This window comes from Narcine bancroftii, chromosome 4 (genome assembly GCF_036971445.1).
Source record: "Narcine bancroftii isolate sNarBan1 chromosome 4, sNarBan1.hap1, whole genome shotgun sequence".
In the NCBI taxonomy this organism is placed as follows: Eukaryota; Metazoa; Chordata; class Chondrichthyes; order Torpediniformes; family Narcinidae; genus Narcine; species Narcine bancroftii.
In genome coordinates this window covers 1,151,940-1,164,623 of record NC_091472.1, presented here as the reverse complement: position 1 = coordinate 1,164,623, position 12,684 = coordinate 1,151,940, and the positions used below count along the sequence as shown (strand labels likewise).

General features: G+C 44.7%; 1 protein-coding gene across 1 annotated transcript in view; it reads right to left on the bottom strand.

Moving 5' to 3' along the window:
- Nucleotides 1-94: 94 nt before the first annotated feature.
- The window catches only part of efhc1 (EF-hand domain (C-terminal) containing 1), a 54,918-nt gene continuing 42,328 nt past the window's right edge, over nt 95-12,684 (bottom strand). The window contains 1 exon segment of the mRNA XM_069930590.1: nt 95-1,595. Within this exon segment, the coding sequence (XP_069786691.1) occupies nt 1,168-1,595 (428 nt within the window). The 3' untranslated portion in view covers nt 95-1,167.

Here is a 12,684-nt window from a genome sequence, read left to right as displayed (position 1 = left end):
ATGCCAGTGCTCTGTGAGAGGGGCGCAGTGCCCTGGTCCCTTGGAACAGCCACTGGGCAGGGGTGGAGACAGAGAGGGAGTCGAGGCACCAGCATGGTGTTTGAGACATCACTTTATTTCAGTGACAGGTTTCAGAATCGTTTCTCACAGAATCTTCTGCAACCTGACTTAATTGTCAACAGGGTGGAGGTGGGATGGCCAAGGGGTGCAGCTATCTCCCTGGTACTGAGCAGTACAGACATCTCCCTGGTACTCAGGGGCACGGACATCTCCCTGGTACTGGGCAGTATGGACATCTCCCAGGTAATGGGCAATATGGACATCTCCCTGGTACTCAGGGGTGCAGGCATATCCCTGGTACTGAGGGGCACGGACATCTCCCTGGTACTCAGGGGTGCAGGAATCTCTCTGGTACTGAAGGGTACGGACATCTCCCTGGTACTGAGGGGCGCGGGCATCTCTGGTATTGAAGGGCGCGACATCTTCCTGGTACTGGGCAGTATGGGCATCTCCCTGGAGTTGAGATTCATTTCCCTGTTGGGCACAAATTTCAACCTGGTGCAGTGGAGTGTGTCCCAGTGGTTTAGGGACACAGGGGTGCGCTTGGTTTGGGGAGGTGCAGGGGTCGGTCAGATACTGGGTGGCATGGACATCTCCCTGTTCAAGGGCATGGATTCTGCTCTGGTCCAGGGGACTCCAGTACTGCTGTGACCTTGGTTCCTGGACACGGGGAGACTCCCCTCCAGCTGCCCCTCCAGAGGTGGTGATCAACATTCTTCAACAAGTGTTCGTGTGGTAGCCAGGCGCAAGTCATTCACCGATGCACAGCTGAAACTGAAAGAGTTGTGAGGATGGGAGGGGAGCTGTAGAGGTGGGGTGGGAGTTTTTGGTGGAAGGTGATATGGGGATTATCAATAGGATGAGGTACAGGGGGGTTATTGGTGGGGGAGTTGTTGGTGGGAGGGGTTGTGGTGGGAGGGGGTGGAATTGGGGTTATCGGGAGGAGGGGGTTTGGTTATGGGAGGGGAGGAGATGCTGATTATCGGGGGATTGTGGGAATGGTTACTGACTAGAGGAGTTGAAGGGAGTTGGTTATCGGTGGGAGGGGGTGTGGGGGAGAATTATTGGTGGGAGGGGGTCCGTGAGTGTCTGGAGAGGGGATGGGGCTCAGTGGTCCCACCCTGCTGGAGGGGACTGGGAATTTGGTGGTCCCACCCTGCTGGAAGGGACAGGGGATTTGGTGGTCCTGCCCTGCTGGACAGGGTGGGGGATTCGGTGTACCTGTCCTGGAGGGGATGGGGGACTCAGTGGTGTGGCCCTGCTGGAAGGGACAGGGGGCCTGCTGCTCTCTGCAGTCCCAGGGGCAAGGCTGGCCACATTGAGTGTTGACGAGTGGGGCCGTGAAGAGAACACGCACCCAGCTTCCTGCTCCATCGGCGCAGACATCCAGGATGCCTGGGCTGCCCGCATGGCTCTCTCCCTGGCCTTCTCGCGGAAGGAGCTCAGTGTCTTAACTGGGACGTCAGCAGCATGTGCCTCCAGGTACTTGTAGACAAACTCGTCAGCATCCGTGATGAGGAAACGGGAGCCAATGGCTGGATTACAAAATACAACAGGGAAACAGTAACTCACACTTCTCCAGACACCAAGAAACCCTGCCCTGCCGTGGAGGCTGCAGCCGCACAAGGGACAGGAGCTGCCCAGGAAATAGAACTACAGCACAGAAATCAGGCCATTCGACCCTTCTAGACTGTGCTAAAACATCATACCGCTAGTCCCACTAACCTGCACCCAGTCCATAACCCTCCAGACCTCTCCCATACATGTAACTGTCCAATTTATTCTTAAAACTCAAGATCATGTCAGATGGCAGCTCGGTCAACACTCCCACCTCTCTGAGTGAAGATGTTCCCCCTCATGTTCCCCTAAATCTTTCCCCTTTCACCCTAAAGCCATGTCCTCGTATTTATATCCTAATCTCAGTGGAAAGAGCCTTTTCACATTTACTCTGTCTGTCCCCCTCATAATTTTAAATACCTCGATCAAATCTCCCCTCATTCTTCTACACTCCATGGAATAAAGTACTAACCGGTTTAACCTTTCCCTCTAACTCAGTTCCTGAAGTCCGACCACATCCTAGTAAATCTCTGCACTCTTTCAATCTTATTGATATCTTTCTTGTAGTTTGTTGACCAGAACTGCACACATTCAGGGTCGGATCACTAGTGGAGACAGAGGTCTAGCCAGGGTGTTCAGAGGGTAAAGGGTTAAGTAGAGATGTTTTTGCAGACTTCTTTAATTGGTTAATAAAGCCAATAAAGGGAGAGGTAGGTGAAGGAGCAGCCAAGCAAGTGTGTGGCTCAGAGAAGGAGTGGAGCCCTGAGTCTTTGGCTCAAGAGGCTTGGGTGAGCAGAGGCTGAAGACGAGCCTGCTGTCGGAGTGGGAAGGTGGACGAGCTTACTGAGGAAATATTTTGCTTAATTTTAAAGGTGAGTAATGGAGGCAGTGGTTTGGGCCGCCCAATACTCTGTTTGTGGGATGTGGGAGATCATGGGCAGTTGGTCTGTCCTTGATGCCTGCACCTGCAAAAGGTGGATCCAGCTGAAGCTCCTGAGAGACTGTGTTTGGGAATTGGAGCTGGAGCTGGCTGAACTCCGGATCATTCAGGAGGTGGAGGCATTCAGGAGCTTCGAGGAGGCAGTCACCATGAGACAGCAGGAATCTGATACCTGGGTGATTGTTCATGGAGGGAAGGGGAAGAGGCAGAGAGAGCAGGGCACCCTTGTGGCGGTCCCCATCAACAACAAGTATACTGTTTTAGATATTGTTGCAGGGCCAAACTGCAGTGGTCATGTCTGGCACCGAGACAAATCCCTCAGCTCAGTAAGGAAGGAGGGAAGAGAGGAGGGCAGTGGCGATAGGGTATTCAATAATTAGGAGGATTTGTGGGAGAGAGAAAGTTTCCTGGTTGGTTTGTTGTCTCCCTGGTGCCAGGGTCTGAGATATTTCAGATTAAATTCTCCCAATACTCAGAAAGGAGGGTGAGGAGTTGATGTCATGGTCCATGTGGGGACCAATGACATGGGAGGAAAACTGAGGAGGTTCTGAAAGGTAAATTATAATTACTTAATAACTGAGAATTCCATCTGTAAATAAACTGATCCATCTTCTCACCAATCTGAGATAATTCATTATTAATCCATATTAAAGGTTTATCCTTTTCAAACATCCTGATAATAAATTTCAACTGATTCATAATAATTCTGAAAATGAGGGAGTTGCAAACCTCCAAGCTAATTTCTGCAATGCCACCCTTACCATTTCATTGATCCACAAAAACTCACCAAAGCATTCAGATCTTTAAAAATATTTTGAGGAATTTTGCAAGGAATAGATTGAAAAAGATAGTGAATTCGAGGAAAGATATTCATTTTAATACAATTAACACATCCTACTAATAGGATATTCTTTCCACCGATTCAGATTATATTTAATTTTAGACAATAAAGGGAGGTAATTCAATTCCTATAAATGATTATAATTACCATCTATCTTAATATCTAAACATTTAATCTGATCCCACCACTTGACAATATGTCTGCAGAGAGAATAATCCATTTCACTGAAAGGCATAATCTCACTCTTCCCAGTTAGCTGATGTTTCTCGGGAGTGATCCGACCAACCAATGGTAATTTCTCTCATAGAAACATAGAAGATAGGAGCAGGAGTAGGTCATTCGACCCTTCGAGCCTGCTCCGCCATTCAACGAGATCATGGCTGATCTTAAAGTTCAGTACCCCGTCCCCGCCTTCTCTCCGTAACCTTTAATACCCTTATACTGAAGAAATAGATCTAATTCCCTCTTAAATATATTTAATGAACCTGCCTCTACTGCCCTCTGTGGCAATGAATTCCACAGATTCACCACCCTCTGGGTCAAGAAATTCCTCCTCATCTCAGTCCTAAATAGTTTGCCTATTATCCTCAAACCATGGCCCCGGGTTCTGGATTTTCCCACCATTGGAAACATCCCATCTGCATCCATTCTATCCAGTCCTGCCAGAATTTTATAGGTCTCTATGAGATCCCCTCTCAATCTTCTAAACTCCAGCGAGTACATTCCCAATTTGCGCAATCTTTCCTCATAAGTCATTCCTGCCATTCCAGGTATCAGCCTGGTGAATCGCCTCTGCACTCCCTCCATTGCAAGAACATCCTTCCTTAGATCAGGTGACCAAAACTGCACACAATACTCCAGGTGGGGTCTCACCAAGGCCCTGTACAGCTGCAGTAAGGTATCCTTGTTCCTAGACTCAAACCCTCTTGATATGAAGGCCAACATACCATTTTCCTTTTTAACCGTCTGCTGTACCTGCATGCTCGCCTTCAGAGACTGGTGTACAAGTACCCCTAGGTCTCTCTGCACTTCCCCATCTCCCAATCTATTGCCATTCAAATAGTAATCTGCCCTCCGGTTTGTATGACCAAAGTGGATAACCTCACATTTATCCACATTGTAGTGCATTTGCCATGGATCTGCCCAGTCCCTCAATTTATCCAAATCACACTGGAGCTTCCTGACCCCCTCTTCCGTGCACACAACCCCTCCTAGCTTAGTGTCATCTGCAAATTTGGAGATATTACATCCAATCCCCTCATCCAGATCATTAATGTAAATTGTGAACAGCTGGGGTCCCAGTACAGATCCCTGTGGCACCCCACTGGTCACCGCCTGCCACTCAGAAAACGAGCCGTTTATCCCAACTCTCTGTCTTCTATCTGCCAGCCAGTTCTCAATCCACATCAATACTTTGCCCCCAATCCCATGAGCCTTGATTTTGGAAGTCAGTCGTTTATGTGGGACCTTATTGAAGGCCTTTTGGAAGTCCAGGTATACCACATCCACTGGTTCTCCCCCATCTATTTTACCTGTCACCATCTCAAAGAATTCCAATAGATTTGTCAAGCATGATTTACCTTTGGTAAATCCATGTTGACTCTGTCCGATCCCTTCTCTGCTAGTCATATGCTCCACTATTACATCCTTAATAATGGATTCCATCATTTTGCCCACTACTGATGTAAGGCTCACCGGCCTATAATTCCCTGCTTTTTCTCTACCCCCCTTTTTAAATAGTGGGGTAACATTAGCTACCCTCCAATCCATGGTTACTGATCCTGAGTCTATCGAGTTCTGGAAAATAATTCTTAAAGCATCTGCTATCTGAATGGCCACTTCCTTGAGTATCCTAGGATGTAGATTATCAGGCCCTTGGGATTTATCGGCCTTCAATCCCATCAATTTCCCCAAGACCATGTCCTTAGAGATACTGATTTCTTTCAGTTCCTCCCTTACATTAGTCTCTATGTTTCCCAACATCCTCGGGAGGTTATTTGTATCCTCTCTTGTGAAAACAGAACTAAAGTAAGAATTTAATTGCTCTGCCATTTCCTTATTCCCCATTATATATTCCCCTGATTCCGACTGCAAAGAACCTACTCTGGATTTCACCAATCTTTTCCTCTTGACATATTTATAAAAGCTTTTGCAGTCGGTTTTTATATTTGCCGCAAGCTGACTTTCGTAATTTATTTTTGCCCTCTTGATTAATCCCTTTGTCCTCCTTTGGTGCATCTTGAACTGCTCCCAGTCTTCGGTTGTGGTACTTTTTTTGGCCAATTGATATGCTCTCTCTTTGGACCTAATGCTGTCTCTAATTTCCCTTGTTATCCACGGTTGAGTCACCTTTTTTAGTTTATTTTTATGCCAAACCGATATAAACGATTTTTGCAATTTCTCCATTAGATCTGTGAATGCTTTCCATTGTCTATCCACCGTCAACTCCCGCAGAAACACCACCCAATCAATCTTACTCAGCTCCCGTCTCATACCATCATAATTCCCTTTATTTAAATTCAGGACCTTAGTCTCGGTTTTAATTTCATCACTCTCCATGTCGAGTGAGAATTCGATCATATTGTGATCACTCCTACCCAAAGGGCCTCGTGCAACAAGATTGTTGATTAGCCCCATATCATTGCATAATACCCAGTCTAAAATGGCCTGCTCCCGAGTTGGTTCCTCGACATATTGGTTTACCAAAGGTAAATCATGCTTGACAAATCTATTGGAATTCTTTGAGATGGTGACAGGTAAAATAGATGGGGGAGAGCCAGTGGATGTGGTATACCTGGACTTCCAAAAGGCCTTCAATAAGGTCCCGCATAAACGACTGACTTCCAAAATCAAGGCTCATTACTGTCCCGTAAACATTCAAGGAATTCCTCCTCCTCAGTATTTTTACTAATTTGGCTAGTCCAATCTATATGCATATTAAAGTCTCCCATGATGACAGCTGTTCCCTTATTGCACGCTTTTCTAATTTCTCTTTTAATGCCTTCCCTCACCTCTACACTATTATTTGGAGGCCTATATACCACCCCCACTAACGTTTTCCGCCCCTATTCCTCAGTTCTACCCATATAGATGCCGCATCTTCTGAGTTAATATCCTTCCTATCAATCATGTCGGTCCCTTCCCTCACCATCAATACTACCCCACCCCCTTTTCTTTCTTGCCGATCTCTCCTAAATATCGTATACCCCGGGATGTTAAGTTCCCAGGCTTGCCCACCCTGCAGCCATGTTTCTGTAATCCCAATCAAATCATATTTGTTTATCTCAATTTCCACAGCTAATTCATCTACCTTGTTCCAAATGCTTCTTGCATTAAGATATAAAGCCTTCAGATTTGCTTTTTTCACCCTCCTTGCTCTTTCTGATTTTGTACTTTCGCTGCCTAACCCAACTTTTCCTGTTTTATCTTTTCTGTCCTTTGCCCTATCATACAGGTTCCCATCCCCCTGCAGAGAGAGCCTTTGATAGAGTGGAGTGGAGATTTTTGTTTAAAGTTTTGGAGAAATTTAACTTTGATCCTCTTTTTATTGGCTGGATTAAGGCTTTATATAAAAATCCTATTCAGGGTTGTGACAAATGGACACCTTTTATGTTATCCAGATCAACTAGACAGGGCTGCCCTTTGTCACCAGCTCTATTTGCATTGGTTATTGAACCTTTGGCTGAGATGATTAGACAAGATAGTAATATTAAGGTGAAAGCTGATGAATATAAAATAAATTTGTTTGCAGACGATGTTCTGATATATTTAACACAACCTTTGAAATCTTTGGGGAGTCTGCATGACAGATTGGAGCAGTACAGTGAATTAACTGGGAAAAGAGTGAGATTATACCTTCATCTGAAATGGATCATTCGCTTTGTAGGCCAATTGTGAAATTTAAGTGGTTCGATCGGATGAAATATTTAGGTATTACAATAGATGGTTAATTATAACCATTTATATGAATTGAACTATTTACCTTTATTGTCCAAAATTAAATATGATTTGAATAGGTGGAAAGATTTACCTATAACATTAATATAATGTGTTAATTGTATTAAAATGAATAACTTTCCCCAAATTCATTATCTTTTTCAGTCTATTCCTTGTAGGAAACCTTTTTGGAGTAGATTTAAGGAACTCTGAGAAGCTATTTTTTAATTGAAAATTCCACTTGATTCTTTGGTATTTTTTATTGGGATATATTAAGAGAGTGAGTTTGGAGTTAAAATTAAATAAATTTCAAATTGCTTTATAGAGATTGGCTTTAGCTGTGGCTTAAAAATATTTGACAATTACTTGGAAAAATTAGACTAATTTGAGTATTCAGCGATGGCATTTGAAGATAAGATCTTGTATTCCGTTGGAAAAGATAACAAAATTTACATAATAATTATTCTTTTTGTTAAAACTTGGAGCATGTATTTGGAATATATGGGGTTGAATATTAATTTTCTCCCCACGCACTGATGGTGTGGGATCGATGGTGTTGCCTCGAACTAGGGCAAACAGCTGATTGAGAGTTTGATGTTATGTGATCTCGTCTTTCTTTTTGGAGTAGTTTAGAGGGGGGTTGTAGGGGGTCTTATTTACAAAAACCATGAATGTATTGTTTTCTTTCTATTTTTATTGTAGGGCATGATTAATCAATCAAATTTTCAAAAAAAGAGGTTCTGCAAGGTGTTAGGAGCCAAGTTAAAGGACAAGAGCTCCAGGAGAGCAATCTCAGGGTTTCTACCAGTGCTTCCTGCAACTGAGTTTAGCTTGTAGTAAGATTATGAGGGATCAACACGTGGCTGCGGGTGTGGCGCAGGGGTGAGGGTTTCAGATTTATTGACAATTGGGCAGTTTTCCAGAGAAGATGGGACCGGTTCCAACAGGATAGTTTGCATCTGAACTGGAGGGGCACAAATATTCTTGCAGGTAGGTTTGCTAGAGAGGCACAGGTGCATTTAAACTAGATAAGAAGGGAGAGGGGACCAGAGGGGAGGAATAGATGTGGGGAGAAGGAAGATGAAGAGGAGAGTAAGGACGTTGACACTGTTCGTGATAAGCAGAAAGTTAGAGGTGGAGAAGATCTTAAATGTGTTTATTTTAATGCAAGGAGCATTGTAAGTAGATGAGCCTAAAACAAGGATAAAAAGTTGGAAATACCACATTGTAGCTATTAGTGAGACGTGGTTGCAGGAGGGGTGCGATTGGCAATTAAATATTCCTGGATTTTGTTGCTTCAGGTATGGTAAAATGGGAGGGGTGGCATAGCTTGTCAGAGAAAATATTATTGCAGTGCTTTGTCAGGATAGATTAGAGGGCTCATCTGGGGAGGCTATCTGGGTGGAATTGAATGGGTAACACTTATAGGAGTGTATTATAGAACACCTAATGGGGAGCGAGAATTGGAGGAGCACATTTGTAGGGAGATTGCAGATCTGTGTAGTAAACACAGGGGTGGGAGATTTAAATTTTCTGACCATAGACTGGGAGACTCATGGTAACAGGGCTGGTTGGTTTGGAGTGTATAATGCAAAAAAATCTTATACATAGAAGTACAAGTAGAAAAGGGGCAGTGTTGGATCTCCTGTTAGGGAATGAGATGGGTCAGGTGACAGAAGTGTGTGTTTGGGAGATCTTCGGGACGAGTGATCAAAATAGTTATGGAGAAGGATAGGTCTGGACCCGGGGTTGAGATTTTTGATTGGAGAAAGGCTAACCTTGAGGCAATGAGAGAGGATTTAAAAGGAGAGGATTGGGGTGATTTGTTTTCTGGGAAGGATGTGATGCAGAAATGGAAGTCATTTAAAGGTGAAATTTTTGAGGGTTCAAAATCTTGATGTTCCTGTTGGGTTGAAAGGAAAGGTTAAAAGGTTGAGGGAGCCATGGTTTTCACGGGAAATTGGAAGCTTGGTTTGGAAGAAGAGGGATGCCTACAGTAAATATAGGAGAACACGAGGGGCTTGCAGAATATAAAGAATTTAAAAAGGGTCTGAAGAAAGAAATTAGAAAAGCTAAAAAGAAATACGAGGCTGCTTTGGCAAAGAAGGTGAAAGTAAATTCAAAGGATTTATTCCATTCTATTAACAGCCAGAGGAGAGTGAGGGATCAGAGTGGTCAGCTGTGTGTGGGACCAAAAGACATGGGGGAGATGTTGAACCAATCCTTTTCTTCAATGTTTTCTCAGGAGAGAGATATGGAATTGTGTAAGGTGAGGGAAACAAGGGGTGAAGTTATGGAAACTGATGACTGTAGAGGAGGAAGTTCCAGAGCTTTTAAGAAATATAAATGTGGACAAGTCTCCGGGTCCTGACAGGATATTCCCGTGGACTTTGAGGGAAGTTGGTGTAGAAATAGCAGGGCTCTGATGGAAATATTTAAAACATCATTAGCGACGGGGATGGTGCTGGAGGATTGGCAGATTGTGCACATTGTTCCATTGTATAAAATGGGTTCAAGGAGTAAACCGAGCAATTATCGGCCTGTAAGTTTGACATCAGTGATGAGCAGACTAATGGATATGTTCTTAGAGATGGGATATATATGATTAACTGGAATAGACATGGTATGATCAGGAAACAGTCAACATGGATTTGTGGGTGGAAGGATATGTTTGACACATCTTGTTGAATGTTTTGAAGAGGTTACAAGGAAAATTGACGAGGGTAAGGCGGTGGATGTTGTCTATATGGACTTCAGTAAGGCCCTTGATAAGTCCCACATGGAGGGTTAGTTAGGAAGGTTCAATCGTTCGGTGTGAATATGGAAATAGTAAAATGGATTCAACAGTGGCTGGATGGGAGATACCTGACAGTGGTAGTGGGGACTGTCGGGTTGGAGGCAAGTGGCTAGTGATGGGCCTCAAGGATCTGCACTGGGTCCATTGTTGTTTGTAATATACATTAATGATCTAAATGGTGGGGTGGGGAATCAGATTAGTAAATATGTAGAATATACTAAGATAGGTGGAGCTGTGGGTAGTGAGGAAGGTTTTCAAATCTTGCAGAGAGATTTTGGCAAGTTAAAAGAGTGGGCTGAAAATTGGCAAATGTAGTTTATTGCTGACAAGTGTGAGGTGCTACATGTTGGTCGGACTGATCAAAATAGGACATACATGGTGAATGGTCGGGCGTTAAAGAATGTAATTGAACAGAGAGATCAAGGAATAATGGTCCACAGTTCCCTGAAGGTGGAATCTCAGGGGGATAGGGTAGTGAAGGAGGCCTTTGGAATTCTGGCCTTTATAAATCAGAGCATAGAGTAAAAGAGTTGGGTTCGTGTTAAAATTGTATAAGGAATTGATGAGAACAAATTAGAGAGGAGATTCACCAGATGAGACCTGGGTTTCGGCACCTACATTATAGAGAAATGTTAAACAAGTTAGGCCTTTATTCCTTGGAGTGTAGAAGGCTTATGGGGATTTAAAATGTTGAGGGGGGGTGGATAGATAGAGTAGATGTGGATAGACTTTTTCCAATGGGGAGATTCAAACAAGAGAACATGAGCTCAGAGTTAGGGGGCACAACTTTAGGTGTAACGCAACAGGGAGTTTCTTTACTCAGAGAGCGGGGTCTGTGTGGACTAGGCTTCTGGTGGAGGGGGTCAAGGCAGGTACAATATTATCTCTTAAGGAAAAATTGGAGAGGTATCTGCATATAAAAGGTATGGAGAGTTATGGGCAGAATGCAGGTCAGTGGAACTAGGAGAGTATAAGGGTTTCAGCACGGACAAGAAGGGCCGTGATGGCCTGTTTCTGTGCTGTAATTGTTATACGGTTATAATATTCCAAATTTGGCCTCACCAATGTCTTGTACAACCTCACCATATCATCCCAACTCCTGTACTCAATACTTTGATTTATGAAGGCCAAGATGCCAAAAGCTCTCTTTAAAAATCTGTCCACCTGTGACCCCGCGACGATCCAGGTAACCCTCCAGTTCTGGTGTAGCCCAATGCTCTTTTACTAGCCCCACCTTCCCTAGATCCATTCCCTGTTTGGTTCCCAAATAGGAGATCAAATATTGCATCCTCTCTTGTTGGTACCTCTATATATTGATTTAGAAAACTTTCATGAACACGATGTCTGGGAAACTTTCACCTGGCCCAGGGAAACTTTCTCCTGGCCTGGGGAAAAGCCGGCATACCAGTGGCATGGTGAGTAGACAGGCTGACGGTGGGTAGAATTGCCAGCAGTGGACTGGGGGACAGGCACGGGCTGGGTATGGATACGGTGAGTGGGTAGGATTGCCAGCAGTCGGCTAGGTGACGGGTATGGATTGCCTGTGCTGGGGTGGCAGATTGGCATTCTCTGACAGTACCTGGCCGTGTTCAGCTCCAGACTCCATACTCTGGCAGCCAGCAGTTGGCAAATCATCCTCGTTTCCTTCTGGACAATAGAACCAACCAGCCCCCTCCACCAGCCCCCTCCTCCGGCCAGAAGAATCTGTCCTCACCCTCAGTAATTTCTCCTTTGACTCACTGCACTTTCTGCAGGTTAAAGGGGTGGCCTTTTGTTGGCCACATGGAGCAATCCATGCTGGAAGCCAACACAGAAGGGTTAGGTTTAGGGTTAGGGTTAGGTTTAGGTTTAGGTTTAAGATTTGGGTGAGGGTTTAGGGTTAGGGTTAAGGGTTAGGGGTTAGGCTTAAGGGTTAGGCTTAAGGGTTAGGCTTAAGGGTTAGGCTTAAGGGTTAGGCTTAAGGGTTAGGCTTTAGGGTTAGGCTTTAGGGTTAGGCTTTAGGGTTAGGCTTTAGGGTTAGGCTTTAGGGTTAGGCTTTAGGGTTAGGCTTTAGGGTTAGGCTTTAGGGTTAGGCTTTAGGGTTAGGCTTTAGGGTTAGGGTTAAGGGTAAGGATTAGGGTTAAGGGTTAGGGTTAAGGGTGAGGGTTAAGGGTTAGGGTTTAGGGTTAGGGTTAGGCTTTAGGGTTAGTGTTAGGGGTTTAGGGTTAGGGGTTTAGGGTTAGGGTTTAGGGTTAGGGTTAAGGGTTAGGGGTTAGGGTTAAGGGTAAGGGTTAGGATTAAGGGTTAGGATTTAGTGTTAAGGTTAAGGGTTAGGGTTAGGGGTAAGGGTTAGGGGTTAGGGTTAAGGGTTAGGGTTTGGGGTAAGGGTTAGGGGTAAGGGTTAGGGGTAAGGGTTAGGGGGTAAGGGTTAGGGGTAAGGGTTAGGGGTAAGGGTTAGGGGTTAGGGTTAGGGGTTAGGGTTAGGGGTAAGGGTTAGGGGTAAGGGTTAGGGGTAAGGGTTAGGGGTAAGGGTTAAGGGTAAGGGTTAAGGGTAAGGGTTAAGGGTAAGGGTTA